Source organism: Carettochelys insculpta, chromosome 2, assembly GCF_033958435.1.
Source record: "Carettochelys insculpta isolate YL-2023 chromosome 2, ASM3395843v1, whole genome shotgun sequence".
In the NCBI taxonomy this organism is placed as follows: domain Eukaryota; kingdom Metazoa; phylum Chordata; order Testudines; family Carettochelyidae; genus Carettochelys; species Carettochelys insculpta.
Window position 1 is genome coordinate 250,303,968 of NC_134138.1, and position 21,139 is coordinate 250,325,106.

The window sequence follows — 21,139 nt, forward strand, 5'->3', positions numbered from 1 at the left end:
CAGCAGAGCAATGTGCCCGCCCCCGCGGACGACGAAGGCAGGAAACGCGAGGCCTGAGGCTAGAAGTTGCCCGGAATAGGAAGAAGCCGCCACGTCCCACCCCTCCAAGGCAGAACCCGTAGCGCTAACGGCTGGGGGAAGGGAACTTATAGGTCTCCCCCGCAACGTGCTGCGTCACGCCGCAAGAGCCACGCGCGCAGTGACGTCACGCAGTAACGACCTTCTCTTCTGCCTCCGCCCCGCCTTCGCGCCTTATGCGCAGGCGTGGCCTGTTCACCTCGCTGGAGTTGGCGGGAAGGTGGCTGCCGCGTTGCTAACGGGGGGGGAGGAGGAGGGGCAGGAAAAGGGTTGGTGAGAACGGGCCCAGCTCTTTTTCTGTGCGCCGTGCAGCCGCGCCCCTGAGGCCGGACAAGCTGTGTGGTGGCGCAACACGGTCCAGTCCCATTGGCGTCCCAGGTCCCACTCCTGTAGCAGGGTCGTAACTACGCCTCCCGCTTCCCGTCCGCTCTCAGTCACTGGATTAAAACCCCCGGGCCCTGCCCCCCATGACAGCCGTGCTGGCCTGGCGCTGCGGGCGCCTCTAGACGGAGCTGACGCGCTGCCGCTGGTCGGCAAATTCGCGTAACTACTTGGTGGGGGAGGAGGGGAGGGGCGCACAGCGGGCCCAGGGCAGCCTCGCGCTGTGGGCCGGGGCCCTCGTCCCGGAGTGCTGGGGGCTCTGTGTGAGCCTTGTTCTGGGAAGGGGGGAAGTTTGATTTTGGCTTGTAGCGCGAAAGTCGGTAATATGGTGGGGCTGGGCAATGTCGTGTCTGGCCGGTGCTGCAATAGCTAGGCGGGAGCCTGGGGTGACGTTGCTGACCGATTGGAGATAAAATGGAGTTTGCAGGGAAGGTTCCAGGCATGAGGATTTAGGAGCACGCAGAGGGGAAAGGAATTTGAGAAGCAGAAGGCAGATTGAAGAGGTTACACTGAACCGTGGGAGAGAGCCCAGCAGAAGAATGCAGAGTGCTAAGGGAGTCAAAGGAAAATGGGGAGGATGAAGGAGGCTGAAAAAGCTCAGGAAGGGATAGTAAAGAGGGATAATGAGGGGTACAGCCATGAGGAAAAGTGTGAGAGTAGGTGGAAGTGTAGATAATTGGAAGCAGATGTAGCAGAAGGTGAGAGAGGGCAAGTAAAACCCCTTTTCAACAACCAGTAAAGATGAGCACCGTTTTTCGTTAAAGCTAAATTTTTGCAAGCTTACCTACAACAGTAAAAAGGCAAATACATTCTACTTTATTTGTGGTTTCTTTATTGTGATCTTGTACCTTTCCCAGACCCAAAGAAGAGTTATGTATAGCTTGGAAGCTTGTCTCTCTTACCAACAGATGTTGGTCAAGTAAAACATGGTACCTCACCCTTCTTGCCTCTATTTTAATCTCAGAATTTTTAAACCAATTTTATGATGTTTTTGTGTGTGATGTGTGTGTGGTTTTTTTTTAAGGCTTGGGGGGTTTGGCAATACTAAAACATTTATACTTCTAACCTTCAAAGGAAAGAGAAGTGTGGTATATTGGATTATTTGCAATTTACTGGAAAAATAAAATTTTGTGTTCAGCTTTCCCTGGGAGTGGATGTAAAGCAGAAGTCAGTTTTGAGTGCTGATACAAGTTTATGAATACAATAACAGGTACCTGTATCTTGGTGGAATAACATAGGGTGTGTCTACAGAAGGAACTAACTTTGAAGTTGAGTGTGAAGTTAAGTGCTACATCAAAGTAGCCTGCAGAGAGTCTACATGTTTTCCTTACTTTGAAAGTAAGTTCAAAGTAGGGAGCCCAAATTTGAAGTCCTTACTCCATTCCTGGAAATGGAGTAGTGCCCTACTTCGAGGTAGGGTATAAATTTGAAGTCTGTTACTTTCAAGTTTTACTTTGAAGTAAGCAACTTCTGGTCTGGCTATGGTCTGAAGAAGTGGGTCTGTCCCACTAAAGCTAACCTAATAAACTATTTTGCTAGTCTTTAAAGTGCTGCTTGACTGCTTTTTGTTTTGATAGTGTATAGACTAGCACAGCTTCTTCTCTGTTACTATTTTTGTAGTGTACACATGACGTAGAGTGACCAAAACATACCTGTGCAGTGGCATCAGGAAGGATAATCTTACTAGTCTTTGAAACCAAAGTGCTACATTACTGCGGTTTGCTTTGTATTGAAACCAAAGTTATGATAATACGCTGTGTGATATTTCTGAAGTCATATAGCCCTTTAATTAGTATCTATTATGGCAGAGTACTCATTGCCTTACCTGAGAGAACTTTTTATTCTTCAGAATTGTTAACCTTAAAAACACAGCCTTAGGCCGTGTCTACACGTGCCCCAAACTTCGAAATCGCCACGCAAATGGCGATTTCGAAGTTTACCAATGAAGCAATGAAATGCATATTCAGCGCTTCATTAGCATGCAGGCGGCCGCAGCACTTCGAAATTGACGCACCTTGCCGCCGTGTGGCTGGTCCAGATGGGGCTCCTTTTCGAAAGGACCCTGCCTACTTTGAAGTCCCCTTATTCCCATGAGCAGATGGAAATAAGGGGACTTCGAAGTAGGCAGGGTCCTTTCGAAAAGGAGCCCTGTCGGGGCGAGCTGTGTCAATTTCGAAGTGCCGTGGCCGCCCGCATGCTAATGAAGCGCTGAATATGCATTTCAGCGCTTCATTAGTAAACTTCGAAATGGCCATTTGCGTGGCCATTTCGAAGTTTGGGGCTAGTGTAGACACAGCCATAGAACCATTGAAATACAATTAATTTTGTACTGATGAATGGCAACTGACTAATAGCACATTTCACTGCAAGGAGACAAAATTTTGGAGATTAACAGCAGAGCAAATAATTCATGAATAATACTCATTAATTTTTAATATCCATGCCAAATATATAGGACTTTGGATTTTAAGTTCTGAAAACAATGATCATCAGGTTAAAAATCTATATATACATATTTAGTTCTTTGTGTAAGTCTTACAGATGCAGTTGTAGTTTTTTAAGCAAAACTATTGCTATGATTAATACAGGTAGATTATCACCAGCGTGAACAATGACTTAGCATAAGAGAGTTGTGGATATTAAGTGTCTCCCACAAAAAAAAATTAGTATGATATGCAAGCTCAGTTCTGTATTTAACAGTGCTAAGTTTAAAAAAATCATGATCAATTTATCTGTTCTTGCTTAGAGATAAGGGCCCTGATAATCATTGTGTTAATATAAACTTAAATTGTAAAAGATTCTGCAGCCACAGAAAGGTTAATATACTGTTTATAAGGAATATTATCAAATATCTTTTTGCACTGATAAGAATAATAAATGCAGAAAATTAGAAGAGTAAATTATTTAAATCTGGATTAGATGTCTTTAAAGTGGTGGAAGGAATAATTATTAAAGTTATAGGTAAGAGAAATCTAAGGAGTGCTAAGTTTGTGGGAAGCAGCATTTCAACAGTAGCTTTTCTATTTTTTTAAAAGAATCTTTTCTTGCAATACATTCTTTTTGGTGATATGTGAGAAGACCTTTTCTGAGCATTTTTTGGTTCTTTGTGGCTGTCTGCGTTAGACATAGATGTTGACAGCAGATACACAATTTTAGCTGTGCCAATTGCATAGCTATAATCAGCTTATCTGCGGTCTACTTCCACGTCTGTCTACAAAGGGGGAGGTTGAAGGGAAGGGGAAGGTCAACAGGAGTGTTTTGCCCTTCAACTTTCCTTATTTCTAGCCTCTTGCAAAGAGCACTGGGGTTGACTTTGACCCCGATAGCATCATGTTGCACATGCACAAAATCAAACCCCAGAAGACTGACCCTGAGTGGATTGATCTTCTGCAGTAATGTAGATGTAGCCGAAGAGTTTGTGATTCTGAGTTTTGAAGAGTTAAAGACAAGAAAGGGTAAGCGGTAACCTTAACTATACTTTTAAGTTTTTTGTATGTGAATTTGTTTTAACCCAAGTTCTGGAAAGGATGATTGTAACTGGAATTGAAGATAAACAAATTTTACTCAATGATTTTTTTTTGTTCACTAGAAGAATCAACAGTTAATGCCAGTGCAAACACTGCTTTTTGTCGTTGGCAGTTTTACAGACCAAAGTGATTTTATTATTTATAGACTAGAATGCAGGGTTATCATAAAGTAAAATTACAAGAATCACAGCATCCCTTGTTCACTTTTAAATTAATAATAATGATAAAGCCATGTCACACTGTGTGGACTTTCTTTGCAGTTAAGTTTTAGTTATGACTTTTTGTGAATGTTTGAAGAAGCAATATATGCTATTTACCTGACATGCTTAGAAAAATCAGTCAAAATATTTAGGGACTAAAATGAATTAAAAGACTCTTGTAATACTAAAACCTACCTTTTTGTTTAGCAATGGAAGGATTGTTTGCAGAATTAATGCAACAAAACCAGAATAGTAGTATTTCATCATTACACCAATATCAGCAGCAATTTCAAATACCTGGTAAAAAGGGGATGCTCTGGTATGTTGTGGAGTACCTTAGGCCATTTTGGAGAAATGAACTCGCTGATGTGTATGCGCCTATAGTTTAAAGAATAGGTATATAAAGCAGGAATTCCCTAAATACTATTAGTGACCCTGATTTCTGAATGAATTCTGCACTGATTACACTGGAGGCAAATACATATTGGATACCTGCCCCATACCACATGTCTTGCCAAACCCTACATGCAGCAGTCCATTTCCCACAAGAGTTCTCCATTATGTATTTTGAAGAGAATGTGGCTAACCTGTTTTAGAAACTCAGAGAAAAAGGGGAATTTTAAAAGCCAAACATTGTGGTTTTATTTTGAAGATCAGTTCTTGGAACTGGACACATAAGGGGAAATGTGCAGTCAGCCAGCTCTCCGCCTGCATGCTCTATGTCCTATGTGTGCCAGCCCAACCTCCTTTTCAACAGCCTGTTCTATTCTTAACTATCTCTTGCTTTCCTTGATTTGATCCTAACAAGGCTTAGAAAGTTAATTCATTCTGCCTTGCTCATCCATAATTGGAGGTCAGGGTAAATTATTGTGTTCAGAGAAAAGTCAGTGAGTGCACATGTTGCAGGACAGCCAAAAGGGGGTTGATAACTTGATCTCCTTAACCTGTATATGCTGGTTTAGTTGTGGCTGAGACAAATGCTTTTGAAAACACAGATTGAGCTGTTGACACCAAAAACATACTGTAAATTCATCTTCGTCAAACCCAGAATGCTTTGGGAACATGGGCAAAATCAAACATCAGCTTTGAAAAGTGGTGGGGTAGAGCCCTGCCTAGGTACCAAGTTCGTATCCACAGCTGCAAAAATGATCTGTTGATTTCTGTGGATGCAGATATCTGCAGGTTTGCAGGGTTCTAGATATAAAATTTGTATCCACGTCCATATCAGCAAAAATGAGCTGTTATCCACATCTGCATATAAAGCAGATACCCACAAGTTGCAGTGGTGGGAGCTGTAGCAACCTGGCAGCCTGCTTAGCTCCATTTTACCACTTTCTCCCATGCCACTGCGCTCTGCTTCACAATGGCAGACAGAAGCATAGCACCTAGGGCCGGGGCACTCTCTCCTGCTGCCATAGTCAGAGCACAGCGGGTGGGGATGGAGTAGTAGGGTGCAGCAGAGCAGGCTGCTGGGGTGCTCCAGCTCCTCCTCTCTGGTGAGTGGGGGAGGGGCACCTGTACTGCTGCCCTGCATCAGGCCTGCAGACCCCCAGGCCATCCTAAGTCCTGTTCAAGAGGCAGCTGCTGCAGAGCCTCACAGAGCATAGGGTCTGCGGCAGCCACCCCAACTAGATGGGTAGACAGAGATCTCACACAAACCACAGACACCCAGCTTTATTTACCACTGAACCCCACAATCATTGGATGGTAAAATAGAAGACGATTAAGACTTACACAGCTTTTAAAAATCCCTCTGAACAGTCTTAAAGGTCGTTCTGCTCTGACAGATGCTCAAGAGCACTCTCTGATGCTAGCGATCATGGGCTCGTAGCCATTGCACAGCACAGCTGCTTGTTGCTGAGATAAAATAACTCCTTAGATGAGAGACAGAAGCCTGCTTGAGTTGCTGCTGCAGTGGCCCCTGCTGGCTGGGTAGCAGTTATGGCCATTCTCCAGGGCAGTGCTCTTGAACCGGTGTGCCGTGGCACGCCTGTGTACCGCAAAGCAGCACGTAGTGTTCCTCAGAGCCATGCCCTGGGAACATCATCTGCCACTCTACACACACACACACCACCACTTGGTGGGAGAAGTGCATGGTGGTGGCAGCAGCACCTCTGTGGCGGTGGCGGCTCTGGTGAGTCGCCAGCACTGAACTGGGGGAGGGCTGGGGGTGCCTGCTTCTGGGGGAGGGGGAGGGGATTGGGTTATATATGCAGTACACTCTTTCATATCTGTCGTATCATGCAGAACTCTCAGATAATTGGTATTTTAACCATAAGTACATTTGAGTCATGTTTTCCTTAAGTATAGTGAAAGTAAATACAAATAAATACAGTGTGTCTAGAGTGTATAATACTGCTGTTATTGGTAAGTAAAATACTCAGCATACATTTTGGTGTGTTTCTTAATATCTTGTTTTTCTTTAGTGTTATGCATTGGTAGACATACCTCTCTATTATCCGGAATATTTGAATATCCGGCAACCTCCCAGTGCTGCAATGCTGGATGAAAGATTATACTGTATTGCAGCATTTCCCAAAGTGTGGTCCACAGCCCAGTACCGGTCTTTGGAAAAAAAAATACAAGTCCTTAGAAAATATACAAATTATCACTATGTGCTATTGTTATTGTGAATAAATAATAAACAGTGAAAATGTATTCCTTTTCCATTTTTTTAATATGCGTTTATATTTTTGGGCTGCAAAAAAAGGTAATGAAAAAAAAGTCGGGTCCCAACCATATAAAATTCAGGAAACCCTGCTGTATTGGATGTGCTGTGAAATTGTAGTGAGTGCTGAAGTATGCCATGAGGTGGTGAAGGTTGTTGAGCAGTGCCCTGTCTAGGGCATCCTCAGAGACCTATGAGTGGGCTACTGCTGCTGCAGTAGCTGTTTTACAGGCAACTTCTCCTTTGCTGGGCTCCCCATATACTGTTGTCACTTTTCCATTAGAATCTTCTTTTGGGGTGTCCTTCAGAGTTTAGCCTGCTTGCTGCTTCCCTCAAAATGTATGATTTTGCCACTTAATAGGATAATATACTACCATAATTCAGTCATATTTCAGAGATTAATATATGCTAAGTTATTTCACATTTACTGACATAACTCTCAATATCAGCCAATCAGCTTCCAGGGATTAACATATGCTAAATATAATCAAATTAAATCATAGGCACAGGAAGCTTAACCTATCTCTGTGGGCTTAATATATTTCTGTGGAGCCTTTTAGCTGACCTTTGGATGACCCCATCTATTTCCTATTTAGAAGCCTGGTGTATTTCTATGGCCTACAGTCCTGCAGCTGGCGGCATACAAGATGGATCAATGGTATGCTTTTTGTGTAGTGAATTCTTTGTTTCTCCTCATCTTGATTTGCAACACCCAATATGCTTCTGACATTATGCCTGGGGTATGTATTTTAAACAATAAGACATTTAAAATAATAGTAAATCTTGGTTACTTTTTCCTTTCTTTCAAACTAAATTATTTTAGTTTACTTTAATTTATTTTAATAATTTCTTTTTATGTTGACCATGACCATGAAAACCACATTCTCCTTTTCCAGATTGCTGTTGAGGATAGGTAGTCTTGGAGGTAAAAACTGTTGCAGGGGTTCTAAACCAGGATGGTCATAAGCGTTCTATCTTGCCCAGATTGCTAAATGAGAAGAAGGGCTCTAGTAGGGGGATCCTGGCATGGAAAAATTTGAGAATCACTGAATTACTGGTAACTTTTTTAGGAAAGTACTTTGTCTTGTTTTCAGTATATATGTAAGTTGTGGTTTTATTGTTGTTGTTGTTGTTATTGTTATTAATTTGCCACTCTTGGTAATCTGTAATTTTTGCTTCCCTTGTCTTCATTGCATGAGAGCACTATAAATAAATGTAGGTGTCTTCAGTTGCCTTCTCTCCTTAGACAGTTCACAGTAAAATAAGGTCACTGAGCCTGAGAACAGACTTCCCAACTGCATCTCAAACCCACATTGTGTTGGTAGTGCCACATTGTCATTCTGAATCACATGATATGACCTCTTGTCCCACAGTGCTTGGGCATATTACCAAAGGTTCATCTCAGAGTCACTAACTCCACATTTAATCAGTGATATTTTAATCCAAGCAATGTCGTAGCATGATAGAAATATGAAACTATCCATGCATGCACAGTTTGGAATAGAAACATGAAATCAAAGCTCCTCTTCAAATGTTTCCATTTCCAGGGCAAGGGAGGGGAACATCACATGTCAAATATTTGCATTTTATATGCTTCTGTTTCCAGACTGGATATACAATTATAGGTACAAACTCTGGTCAGAATGAAGTATCATGTGCTCAAACCTCTTCATGCTGATACATCACCAGCTAAATTGAGTAAAGATCTGCGTACAGTAAAATGATACAGACCCTTTGGCAAAGATCTGTCTTCAAATTTCATAGGGAAGTATACTAGTTATCTGATTCAAGACAAGAGTCTGCAGAGTTGCGTCTTGCAAGCCCTACAGCCAAAACCATGGAAATCCAATTTATATTTGTATAGTAAGTATCTTTGTTGCAAATGGGTACGTACGTAAGAGTCCTTGATGCACATCTCCAGCTAATTTACCCTTAATCTGGAAAAATCAATAACTATTTTTATATAGCAGACTTCAGATAAAATATGCAGTATATCTCAGTGGTTATGAAAACACTTTTTCTCAGACATTGTTAACAAGGGAAAGTTAAACAGAATTTTAACCATAATCTTTCTACAAATATATTCTGAAGGCCTGATTCTCATTTATACTATCTCAGTGTGAAAGGTCTTGAAATGGGTGTCAATTACAATTGGAATCAGGCCTTGTATCTCTTACACTTTTATGATACCTAAGGTTTTCTCAGTCTGAGACGTCCATAGTTCCAGCTCCAGGGAACCGAGAGAGAACCTGAAACAGACTCAAAAATACATTTAAGCAAGAGTATGACTTCAGAAATCAGAATAATATGTTTTAAAACATTCAGAGTTTTCATTTTTGTACTTGTTCTTTTCAGAATTAATAAATTATTATAAAATAGTGAAACAGGAAAAGAGATGTCATAATCAAATAAAATAGTTTATTTAACAAAGTTAAATTGTTATACAATTTATTCATATGTACACTGAATAGATGAAGTACTTAGTCCATGCAAGGAAAATAACCTGAAATTGTATTTTAAATACATGAAGGCAACTATGCCAATTTATAGTTTCCTAATTGGTAAATTGGGGATTATGTGTACTTCAGAGGGTTATTGTGAAGCTAGTGGATTGCTAGTATACTGTCATCCTTAGATGATGTATAAGTACAAAGTATTATTTTACCTTTACAGTCATAACCAATATTCTGTACTTGACAAAAGAGAAAAGGAAGAAAAAGAGGGGTCCAAGGTAGGTCACCAGCACAGTTATTGGATGGATATAAGTTGATGAGCACTGAAGGAAAGGAAGAGGTTAGCAATTGACCAGGGGCTAGTGAACTTTTGACAAGACATCTGTGTTCTGGAAAAAAAAAAAAAGTTTTGGTACAGAGTAAAGCAAGTCAAAAAAAGGTGCTGGATACCCTAATTCCAAGGACTTCCTACCATCTAGTCTGTGTGGTTTTAAAAAAAAGAGCACAAAAAGGAAAGGAAGACTTGCATTGTTCATCAGTCACTTAAAGGATGTGAGACAAAAGAAAAGATGGCTGCCCTAGGTAATACCTGAGGTTCTGCTGTACTAACTACAAGCTAAGGAAGAAGTTTGATAATGAAGACCAGCTGATGGAAGGCACCAATGATGAAGAACAGAGGGATCTAAAATGATTGATACTGAAATAGCTTTATTGGTGACCGGTGGGATTTGCACGTAATCTGGAGGAGGATCAACGTCCCATATTCAAAAGCAATAAGACCTGTTAGACCATATTTAAATAAAGGTAGGAACAGAGTAGAAGATATGCTTTTGTTTACTTTGGATTACATAGCCATTATGTACAGCACACTAAGAAAAGCAGGAGATGAAGTTCTCTTGAAACAAATAGTGAATGAGACAAAAAGTCTAATATTAGCCCTAGTAAAAGGTCTGTACCAGAAACACAAGGAATATGGTAAGCAGTCAAGAATGATATACTGTACATAACTGAAACCTGGTGTGATAATTCTCGTAAATAGAATGTCAGTTATGTACAATATAAACAGGAGACATAAAGAGGAAACAAGCAGTAGCATGACTTGTCAAAAATATTTATAATACCAACACCCTCCATTTCAACCGTGGAGTGTGTGACATTTTTGGATAGAATACAAAGAATAAAGCATACTGGAGAAACAATAGTGAGCATTACAGTGAATGCATAAAGCTATTGGAAACTCATCTGTACTACATATTTGTCCAATTGCATTAAATAGACTTGTTTCATATGAGACAATACATTTGGTATGTTGATTATACATTGTAGAAATGCATGGCTATTCCTCTCAGTCAATCTCCAGAGAAGGCCACACCTCTGCACTGTCACATATTTAGAATGATGATCTGTAAAAGGAGGCAAATTAGCTATCTCTAGAGCTAAGGGTCTCTGGGTTGGGACTAGCTTTAATCCGTCATCGGGACTTATCCTGACAAGTCAGATGTTGCACCCAAACAGCATTAGGGACACTGGCCCACAGGTAGGTCAGAGTCATAGACAGTCCAGGAGCCCAGGCACTTCAGCGAGGCAGAGCTCCAGCCTAAGACTCCAGCCCTCAGGCAGGACAGAGCAGTTAATAGGTTAGAAGCCCAGGCCCTTAGGCCAGGCAGGGCACCAAACAGTCTAAGACTCCAGCACTCAGGCAGAGCAGCGTAGTACAGTGTCTAGCATCCTAGCTCTGACAGATGGTAGATTAACACAGGCCTCCTTTTTTAAGGTAGGGAGGCTGCCAGCCCAGGGGTCAGGTGGCCGGGGGAAGGGTATCTAGGCCATTCTATTCCACCACGTCCCAGGCCAGGGCCATAATATTGGCAGAGTATTCAATCACTGGATCAGCAGGAAATCCCGGCACAACGTGCTGACCTGAATTCAGGTAGCAAAGCAGTCAGATTATAGTTGACTGTCCCTGGGCTACATCAGGATGTATCTGGGTCCCAGGGTCTTCCTCCATCTCCCCAGGATACACTACCAGTGTCAATGCCAGCAGCTCCTCCCCACTGGGGAGGTCTGGTGGCTCTAATATTATCTCGAGGATGTAGGTGGCAAACAGTTAATGAAGATGCCACACAGTGCCCTGGCCGGAAGTGCAGGATCAGCCCTGTACCAGAGTCTGTCACCTGTGAATTAAATCAATTTGCTGAAGTAGATTTTTTCTCTTCCTTCTGGTGTAGGTGTAATAAGATGGAAGTGATGTTCCAGTGCAAACAAGGAAAGACGTTTCAGAGTTGATTACAAAACAGGGAGAAATGGGGAAGATAATCCAACGCAAATATGACAAACATAAAACTACTGACAGTGACAGCAACAAATGGGGCTTAAAGCCCAAACCCATCAAATCAAACCCTTTGGCTCAGTGATAAAATGGCAAGAAAACCTCTAGTTACAGTGACCTTTCATTCCCAAGGACTTGGTAGTGGTGAAGGTGGCAATGCCAGGACCTTGCCCTGGGGCCCGTGGCAGCTGTCAGCACTGCTGATCCTAGCAAAAACCTCCATACCAAGAAGTAAAAATCACATCCAGACCTTCCAGTGCCTAGCAGGGCATTATGGAACATTTGTGCCTGATGTGTAGGGCAGTCTAGATATGGACAGTGGGCGGCATCTTGCCCACCCCGCTTGACCTGGTTGCCCTTTAAAATTTTTTACCTTAGATAATGCTAACTAGTATTCCCAGTGTAGTACTTCCTTTGTACTGAGTATAGAGGACCGCTAGAGAAAACTGCATCTAGTTAACAGAGATAAGTCAAAATATTCAAGTTTGATCATTTGTATGTAATTGTAATTGCAAGGCTTTCCTAAGAAAGTGCCAGATTCTTAAATCCTGAACTGCTCACCAAGATTCTCCAAGGGCTTATCCCATATCCCTTTCTCCATGGAGCTCCTGCTGGTCTCACCCTTCTTTCTGACTACCTCTGAAGCATTTCTAAAGGGCAAATTAGCATGCAGCAATCTAGGGTGTGAATTTATGGCACACTAGCTACTCCACAGTAACTCCCCCTGTGGAAATTTACTGTGGAAAAGCTTCATATTTAATAGGGCCCAAAAAGCAGCATACTATGGGAAATGTTAAAGCACAGCAAGAGTGTCCACATGTGGAGTTGGTATGGAGTAGCTAGTGTACTGTAAAGTGACAGCCTAAATTTTCAATGCACTAATTTTTTCTGTTATAGATGAGCCCTTAGTTTAAAAAAAGGGATGGTTCCCTAGTCTAGTAGAATCATAGAAACAAAAAGCAGTCAAGTAGCACTTTAAAGACTAGCAAAATAATTTATTAGGTGAGCTTTCGTGGGACAGACCCACTTCTTCAGCCCATAGCCAGACCAGAACAGACTCAATATTTAAGACACAGAGAACCAAAAACAAGGAGGACAAATCAGAAAAAAATGATCAAGGTGAGCAAATCAGAGAATGGAGGGGGCGGGGGGAAGGTCAAGAATTAGATTAAGCCAAGTATGCAGACGAACCCCTATAGTGACTCAGAAAATTCCCATCCCGGTTCAAACCACATGTTAATGTGCCATTTTTGAATATAAAAGCCAGCTCAGCTGTTTCTCTTTGAAGAACGGTGCGAAAGTCTTTTTTCAGTAACACACATACTTTTAAGTCTTTAACAGAATGCTCCATTCCATTCAAATGTTGACTAACTGGTTTGTGGATCTGGAGTGTTTTGATGTCTGTTTTGTGCCCATTAATCCTTTGTCTAAGGGAGTTAGAAGTCTGTCCAATATACAAAGCATCTGGGCATTGTTGGCACATGATGGCATATATGATGTTAGTAGAGGAGCATGAGAAAGTGCCCGTGATTCCGTGGTTACGTCCAGTGATGGTATTTCCAGAGAAGATATGTGGACAAAGCTGGCAGCGGGCTTTGTTGCAAGGAAAGGTTCCAGGACTGGTGTTCCTGGGGTATAGATTGTGGCTGTTTGTGAGGATCCTCATAAGGTTGGGAGGTTGTCTGTAGGAGAGAACAGGCATGTCACCTGGGACCTTCTGGAGTGTGGCATCCTGATTAAGGATAGGTTGTAGGTCTTTAATAATTTGTTGTAGTGGTTTGAGTTGGGGGCTGTAGGTGATGACCAGTGGTGTTCTGTTCTTGGCTTTTTGGGGCCGATCTTGGAGTAGTTGGTCTCCGGGTATTTGTCTGGCCCTTGATCATTTTTTTCTGATCTGTCCTCCTTGATTACTGTTTTTGGTTCTCTGTTCCTTAAATATTGAGTCTGTTCTGGTATGGCTATGGTCTGAAGAAGTGGGTCTGCCCCATGAAAGCTCACCTAATAAATTATTTTGCTAGTCTTTAAAGTGCTACTTGACTGCTTTTTGTTTTGGTAGTTTATAGACTAGCACGGCTCCCTCTCTGTTAGAATCATAGAAGATTAAGATTGGAAAAGACCTCAGGAGGTCAACTAGTTGAATGCTCTGCTCAGAGCAGAACAACCCCCAATTAAATCATTCCTGCCAGGACTTTGTCAAGACTCATGTTAAAAATCCCTAAAGATGGAGATTCCACCATCCCCCTACGCAACCCATTCCAGGGCTTAACTGCCCACCACACTGTTCAGCTACCTAAAGAGTGGTTCTTGTAGAAACTTTGTTTCACCACAAGGTGTGTCACTTAGGGAAAAGCTTTTATTAAAATAAAAATATAATACTTGACTTGTGCAATATGGAACCAGAATGTTTTGACATCTGCAACACTGACTTTCATAAATTCCAAGATACGTACACCCTCTTCACATACAAGGCAATATGTTTGGTTATATGTTCCACTTGAGCAGCATGATCCATCTAAATTAATGTTCCCATTCCAGTGACAATTTTTTCTTGTACAGGTTTCTTTGGCTGTATGGACCATATGCACAGAAGAACTAGACTTATAATCATCGATGGATCCCACTAGAAAGTCAAAGCTAGTTTTAAAGTACACTCATCCCTCATTTAATGAGCACTTTACTTACGAGTACTTGCTAAAACGAGGGACACATATACTTACCATTGTTCACTATGCAAGTGAACTTCCCGGTTTATATGAGTCAGCTGCAGGGTTCCTGGCCGGGGTGGGGGCGGTAGGGGAGATCCAGAGCACCCCCCCACCCAGTCCCAACATTCCCACAGCTGCCTGCACAACCCCCTCAACCAGCTCCCAACATCCACCCCATCCGGTTCCGAACCCCCCAGCCCACTGCACCTCCCCAAGGTACCTTTGCTGCAGCCCAGAGGAACAAGCCACCACCTCCTCCACCAGAGCCGCCTACTGGTTTTAACCCTCCCTCCCGCTCATGGCCCCAAACTGCCCCCAGCCTTTAACCCTCCTCAACCCCACCCTCCAACCCAAGGTTCACTCACCTTTCCAAAGCTGCACCTTCCTTGAGTTTGGATCATTAGGAACCAACCAGACACTTTTGTCCCCTCTTACAAGTTTTTCCCTACAAGCAGAAAGTTGGGAACCAATTGTGCTCATATACCGAGGGGTGAGTGTACTTTAAGTTCAGTACAATTATGCAGGTCAAAAATACAGTAGGACATTGTTCAGAAACTCTTTACTGTCATCTCCATGCTTCAGAAACATGTGAATTCTCAAAGCCTCATATTTAATATGGCCCAAAAAGAAACTTAGCAAATAAATCTGTGCCACTGTCCCCTTTATTAAAAGATGCTACTGCATGTTTATTGAAGAAGAGATACTAAAATGTTGTGACTGGTCTGTTGACAAAAAACTGTTTAGATGTCAAATTAACACAGTGTAATGCAGTAAATACACACCAGTTTCATTTCCAGGTAAAACTATGAAATCCCTGCAAAGTGTGTCGGTATCAAGCAATAGTGATATTTTACATATCTCGTGTGACATTCAGGACCAAACTCAGAGAGGACTGATTTAGGAGGAGAAGCTAAGCAATTTGGGCTTATTTAGTCTACAGAATAGAAGAGTGTATTTTATATTTCACAGCAGCCTTCTGCTACCTGAAGGGGGATTCCAAAAGAGGATGGAGAGAGGATGTTCTCAGTGGTGACAGATGGCAGAACAAGAAGCAACGATCTTAAGTTACAGAAGTAGAGGTGTAGGTTGGATATCAGGAAAATCTATTTCACCAGAAGGGTGGTGAAGCATTGGAATGCTTTACCTTTACAGGTGGTGGGATCTCCATCCCTAGAGGTTTTAAGTCTGGGCTTGACAAAGCCCTGCCTGGGATGATTTAGTTGGGATTAATCCTGCTTTCAGCAAGGGGTTGGATTGATGACCTCTGAGGTCTGTTCGAACCCTATGATTCTAGGATGTTATAGCATTTTAAGTTAGTGTCTTCTGGTACCCTCAGTGTGTAAATTAGACTCCAATTCCATTACATTGAGATTCACTTTCCAACGTGTGGCTTACATTCCTTTACACAGACCAGCAGGGGCACTGGAACAATTTGTATAGTGAGATGGTGACAGCCATTGAACCAAACTGTAGACCTTAGCTCCAGCACCTATGCTGCCTGGGAGAGGATTGAGGCCTATCTTATAGTACTGTCCTTCAACCAGAACTGGTTTTACTCTTGCTGAGCCAGCTTGTTCCCTGAGGTAATGCTGCCTGAAGAGGCCACGGAATCCACAGAAACCATTTCCAGCAATTACTTGTTTTTATTTTAAGCTTTCTAAACAAAAACAAATCTGAACCTCACAAACTCTTCTCTCAAGGTCTGTGCAGACAGAGTAGTCCCTTCTCCAAGTCTGTCCCCCCTCAGTAAGTTCAGCAACGCAAAATTCATGGGTCTTACATCAGTAGCCTATTCCAAAAGGCCATGTCTACACTTGGGCAAAACTTCGAAGTGGCCATGCTAACAGCCAAATCGAAGAATACTAATGAGGCGCTGAAATTAGCCCCTCATTAGCATGCCACAGGCTGCGGCACTTCAAAAGTGCCATGTTTCGCTCACCCACAGCTCGTCTACATGGGGGTCCTTTCTGAAAGGACCCTGCAAACTTCAAAATCCCCTTATTCCTATCAGCTGATACCTGATTCCAGTATATCAGCTTATAGGAATGAAGGGATTTTGATGTTTGCAGGATCCTTTCAAAAAGAATTCCCGTGTAGATGAGCCACAGGCGAGTGAAACATGGCACTTTTGAAGTGCCACAGCTGGCGGCATGCTAATGAGGGGCTGAATGTTCATTTCAGCACCTCATTAGTATTTTTTGATTTGGCCATTAGCATGGCCACTTCGAAGTTTTGCCCAAGTGTAGACACAGCCAAAGAGGAAGAACATAAAGAGAAGGAAAAATATTTCACTTTGAAAGAACAAAGTGGAGAAATGTTACTTTAAAAAAAAAACTTGCATAAGTTTCCTTTGCTTGTGAATCAGTACTAACTTGTATTCGACCCTTTGATGTGGGATTTCCTTTTCTTACCACCGTTAAGCAAAGAACAATATCACAGCAATAACTGTACTATTTACCACACACCACAGCCTTTTTCAAAGGGACAAACCACAAAAGTGTAATTTTTAAATTCATCAGTTAGATCTGAGTGTCTGTGTCCATTTCTCATAAACACCATGTGATTTTCTACCAAGTATCCAGCTGCTGTTCATTTTTCTAATTGCAAAATTAATACTGAGCTCTTCTACAGTTGTTTTCATTCACAGCTCCCTAAACACTTTATTTTTAATTTACTCACCTTATATATTAGGGAAGCGACACAAGGTCTCATCAGATTTTGCTTTGCCTTGTACTTGTGTAGTTATGTACTGTGGAAGTATAAGAGTTACATTGTAAAAATCACACTATGGTACAATGTTGCTTCTGAGCTCAAGAAGGGGAAGTTATGTTGATGCTGTGTGTAGAAATGTAGGGTGGGTTTGGATGGAGCCAGGTGTGCCTGGGAAAGCAGGAACCAGAGCAGTAGGTGCTAGACGGTAATTAATTAAGGTAACCAGAGAGTCAAAAACAGGAGACTGCTGAAGGTGATATGGAAATGAAGATATGTGACTGGTCTCAGGGGCTATGTGGGGTGTGTGTGTGTCTGGTTTTTCTTTGTTTATTAACTTGCCTTCTTTTGTCTGTATAAATTGAGAGACCTGAGCCCTAGGTGGGGGGGCTCACTTTTTTCTGAATGTATTAGCAGAGTAGCTTTGCTAATAAACAGAGTGGTCTGACAAACTGTGAGTCTCGAGTCTAACTTTGACAATTTGGAGGTTCCGCCAAGATGGCAAACATCTTCACTGAGGAATAGTAACAGAGAGTAAGCCGTGCTCGTCTATACACTATCAAAACAAAAAACAGTCAAGCAGCACTTTAAAGACTAGCAAAATAGTTTATTAGGTGAGCTTTCATGGGACAGACCCACTTCTTCAGACCATATCCAGACCAGAACAGACTCAATATTTAAGACACAGAGAACCAAAAACAGTAAGCAAGGAGGACAAATCAGAAAAAGATAATCAAGGTGAGCAAATCAGAGAGTGGAGGGGTGGGGGAGAAGGTCAAGAATTAGATTGAGCCAAGTATGCAGACGAGCCCCAAGAGTGACTCAGAAAGTTCCCATCACGATTTAAACCATGTGTTAATGTTCCGAATTTGAATATAAATGTCAGTTCGTCCACTTCCCTTTCTACAAAGGAGCGATAATTTCTCTTCAGTGACACACATACCTTGAGGTCATTGACAGAATGCCCCATTCCATTAAAATGTTGACTAACTGGTTTGTGGATCCACAAACCAGTTAGTCAACATTTTAATGGAATGGGGCATTCTGTCAATGACCTCAAGGTATGTGTGTCACTGAAGAGAAATTATCGCTCCTTTGTAGAAAGGGAAGTGGACGAACTGACATTTATATTCAAATTCGGAACATTAACACATGGTTTAAATCGTGATGGGAACTTTCTGAGTCACTCTTGGGGCTCGTCTGCATACTTGACTCAGTCTAATTCTTGATCTCCGCCCCCACCCCTCCACTCTCTGATTTGCTCACCTTGATTATCTTTTTCTGATTTGTCCTCCTTGCTTACTGTTTTTGGTTCTCAGTGCCTTAAATATTGAGTCTGTTCTGGTCTGGCTATGGTCTGAAGAAGTGGGTCTGTCCCATGAAAGCTCACCTAATAAACTATTTTGCTAGTCTTTAAAGTGCTACTTGACTGCTTTTTGTCTTCACTGAGGCTGTGTGCTCCCTGACTGCTTTGCAGGACGACCGTGGCAGCCGGCACCTGGACATTTAGTCCGAGTGGTCCTCCGCGAGACAGAAAGGTGCACAACCGCAGTGCGGTCTTCGCCATCGAACCTGTTGGTTCCCACTCTGTTCTGGTAGGGGTCCCGGGATCTAACTTCTGGAATCTGGTCCTGATCAGATAATTATTCTTTCTGGGTTTTGACTGGTCTGAGGACTGTCCTGTCTCTGTGTCTATCCGTCCTCCCTGTGGTGTGCTTGAGTCTGGGTGCCGTCTCCATCCGGGGACCGGCTCACCAGGGGGTTCCCATCCCCACAGTCCGGATAAGTGAAATCTGCACAATTGCAGACACACCACACCTTGGGTATAACCCCTGGTGTGAAAGCAAGGGCGATTGAGGCAGTAGCCTGTGGGCTCCTTTCTGTGTGTTGCACCGGGTACCGCTCTGAGAAGCCCGAATTTCCTTCTTGTGTGAGCGGTGTGTGAAGTCCTCCTGTATGGGTAACCAGACGTCTAAGGTGGAACAGTTCCCTAAGGGGATGCCGGCTCATTTTATGTATTTTAGAAAGGGTCCAGACTCTTATAGATTTCTTGAGAAATGGTCTAAACTGACCCTGGAGGACCCCAAATTGCGATGGCCACTGTTAGGTTCTTGGGACAAGGACTGAGTGAACGCCTTAAAAGACAAACTCGTCCTCCCAAAAACTAAATTGGCTAAAGGAGAGGTAGACTACTTCATGCAGTGGTGTGAAGAGGCAAATCATAGGTGGACTGAATCAAAACTCACCTCTCTTAGAAATTCTAATGATAAATTAAAAGCCCAATTGGATGCAGTTTCTCCCACCACCAGTCCGAGTGCTCCTCTTTGCCCAGTTCTGTGTAATGATCCGGATCAAACCCAACCCCCACCGCACTCCTGCCCTAGAAAAGGAAAAGGGAAAGAAATGCCCTCGGTAACTACCGATGGTGAGAGTGGTGATGAGAATGAGGAAGATACTCTCATTGGCCTCACAGCCCTGCAAAATGTTAAGAAAAGACAACCCAAATCAGACTGCAAAAATTCTCCTGATCTCACTACCTGGCCAAGAGAATCTGATGGGAGGTTGAAAAAGGACTCTGATAAAAATGTTGTGGCACTTTACAGGTCCTTAAGATGGAAGGAAGTGAGCCTGTATGGAATTATAACCCCTGGACCCCTACGGAACTTTTGTCTATACTTAAAGGTTTTCCTAAACCTCAGGGAAATCCTATCAAATTTGCTGAGGAGTTTCTGTTAATCTGTAAAACCTATGAACCCTCCAAGACAGACCTCCTCCAACTGTGTAAACTGTTAGCCTCTACCAGTCAGTATGAAAAATGGTTGACTGCCTCAGACTGGCCAGCTGAGGCACGCCATTCAACTATGAAAAGTACTGGTGCAGATACTGCACATAGAGACCGGTGTAGGGCTCTTTGGAGCCGCCTCCATGAAGCCACTCCTAAAGTGTGGTCCCCTAAAACAAACTGGACAGCCATACGCTGCTGTAAACAGGGGCAAGGAGAGAACCCGGGAGACTATCGGACCCGGCTAACTGATATTTTCCTACAACATTCGGGAATACAACAGCCTGATGTAAATGGACAGGGAGCTCTGGCACATGCATTTGTTGATGGCCTTCTCCCTGCTATAGGCAATATGTTAAAATGAATAAGTGTCAGGTGGGAGACCGAAACTATGGACAAATTGCAGCAAGTAGCAGAGCATTGCTACCGAACTTTAAAAGGAAGGGAGGAACATTCCTCCCAAAGGTTAATGGCTCTGCAAATGCAGCACTACTCAGGGCAGAGCAGGCAGCACTAGCGACGGGGACGCGGTTGCCGAGGGGGCTGTGGGGCTGGACTTTCAGGGGTTTGTAATTACTGTAAGTAGCCCGGACACTGGAAGAACGAGTGTGCAAGCTGACCTAGTAACCATGCAGTGACCAGCTAAACTCTCTGCTGGTCCCATCAGCTAATCCCCCACCCTACTTTGCGCTGCAACAATGACAGGATGCTGGGGAACCTCAGGAAATTTTAGCTCCCTTATTACCTCTATCCCCTACTAGGGAATGTGTCCTGACTATTAATGATCTTTCCCTCCCTTTCCTTGTTGATATTGGAGCTTCTCTTTCTACAGTCCATACCACTGACCTACCTGCGGTTCCCCAGTCTGGAAAAACTGTGCCTGCTGTGGGCATTACGGGAATCCCTACCTCTTTTTCCCTTTCAAAACCTTTATCAGTTCAGGTTGGCCCCCTCTCTGAGGACCATGCATGCCTTCTCTCTGATTCCACTCCTATAAATCTCCTGGGTCAGGATTTGCTATGTAAACTTGGCTGTACTATTTACTGTTCCCCAGACGGTGTCTATCTACAAATTCCTCAGTCTTCTCTGTGTGATTCTGCAGCCTCCCTGCTGTCCGAAACTTCCCTTTCCAAGCCAGTTCCTTGGTGCCCCTTAGTCCCGTCCCTCAAATGCCTAATTTCACAGGTTCCATCCTCTCTAAGGCCATCACACCCATCTGAAGTGGGCCGATTAAACACTGACCCTGTTCGCATTACTGTAGACAATTCCAAACCTCTGCCTCGCCTGTCTCAGTACCCTTTAAATCC

General features: G+C 42.9%; 1 protein-coding gene across 1 annotated transcript in view; it reads left to right on the top strand.

Moving 5' to 3' along the window:
* Positions 1-1,036: 1,036 nt before the first annotated feature.
* Positions 1,037-21,139, top strand: part of LOC142008330 (uncharacterized) — a 144,297-nt gene continuing 124,194 nt past the window's right edge. Inside the window, exons 1-2 of the mRNA XM_074985511.1 lie at positions 1,037-1,115; positions 3,633-3,914. Of these exons, the coding sequence (XP_074841612.1) occupies positions 1,037-1,115; positions 3,633-3,914 (361 nt within the window). The remainder of the gene's footprint in view (positions 1,116-3,632; positions 3,915-21,139) is intronic.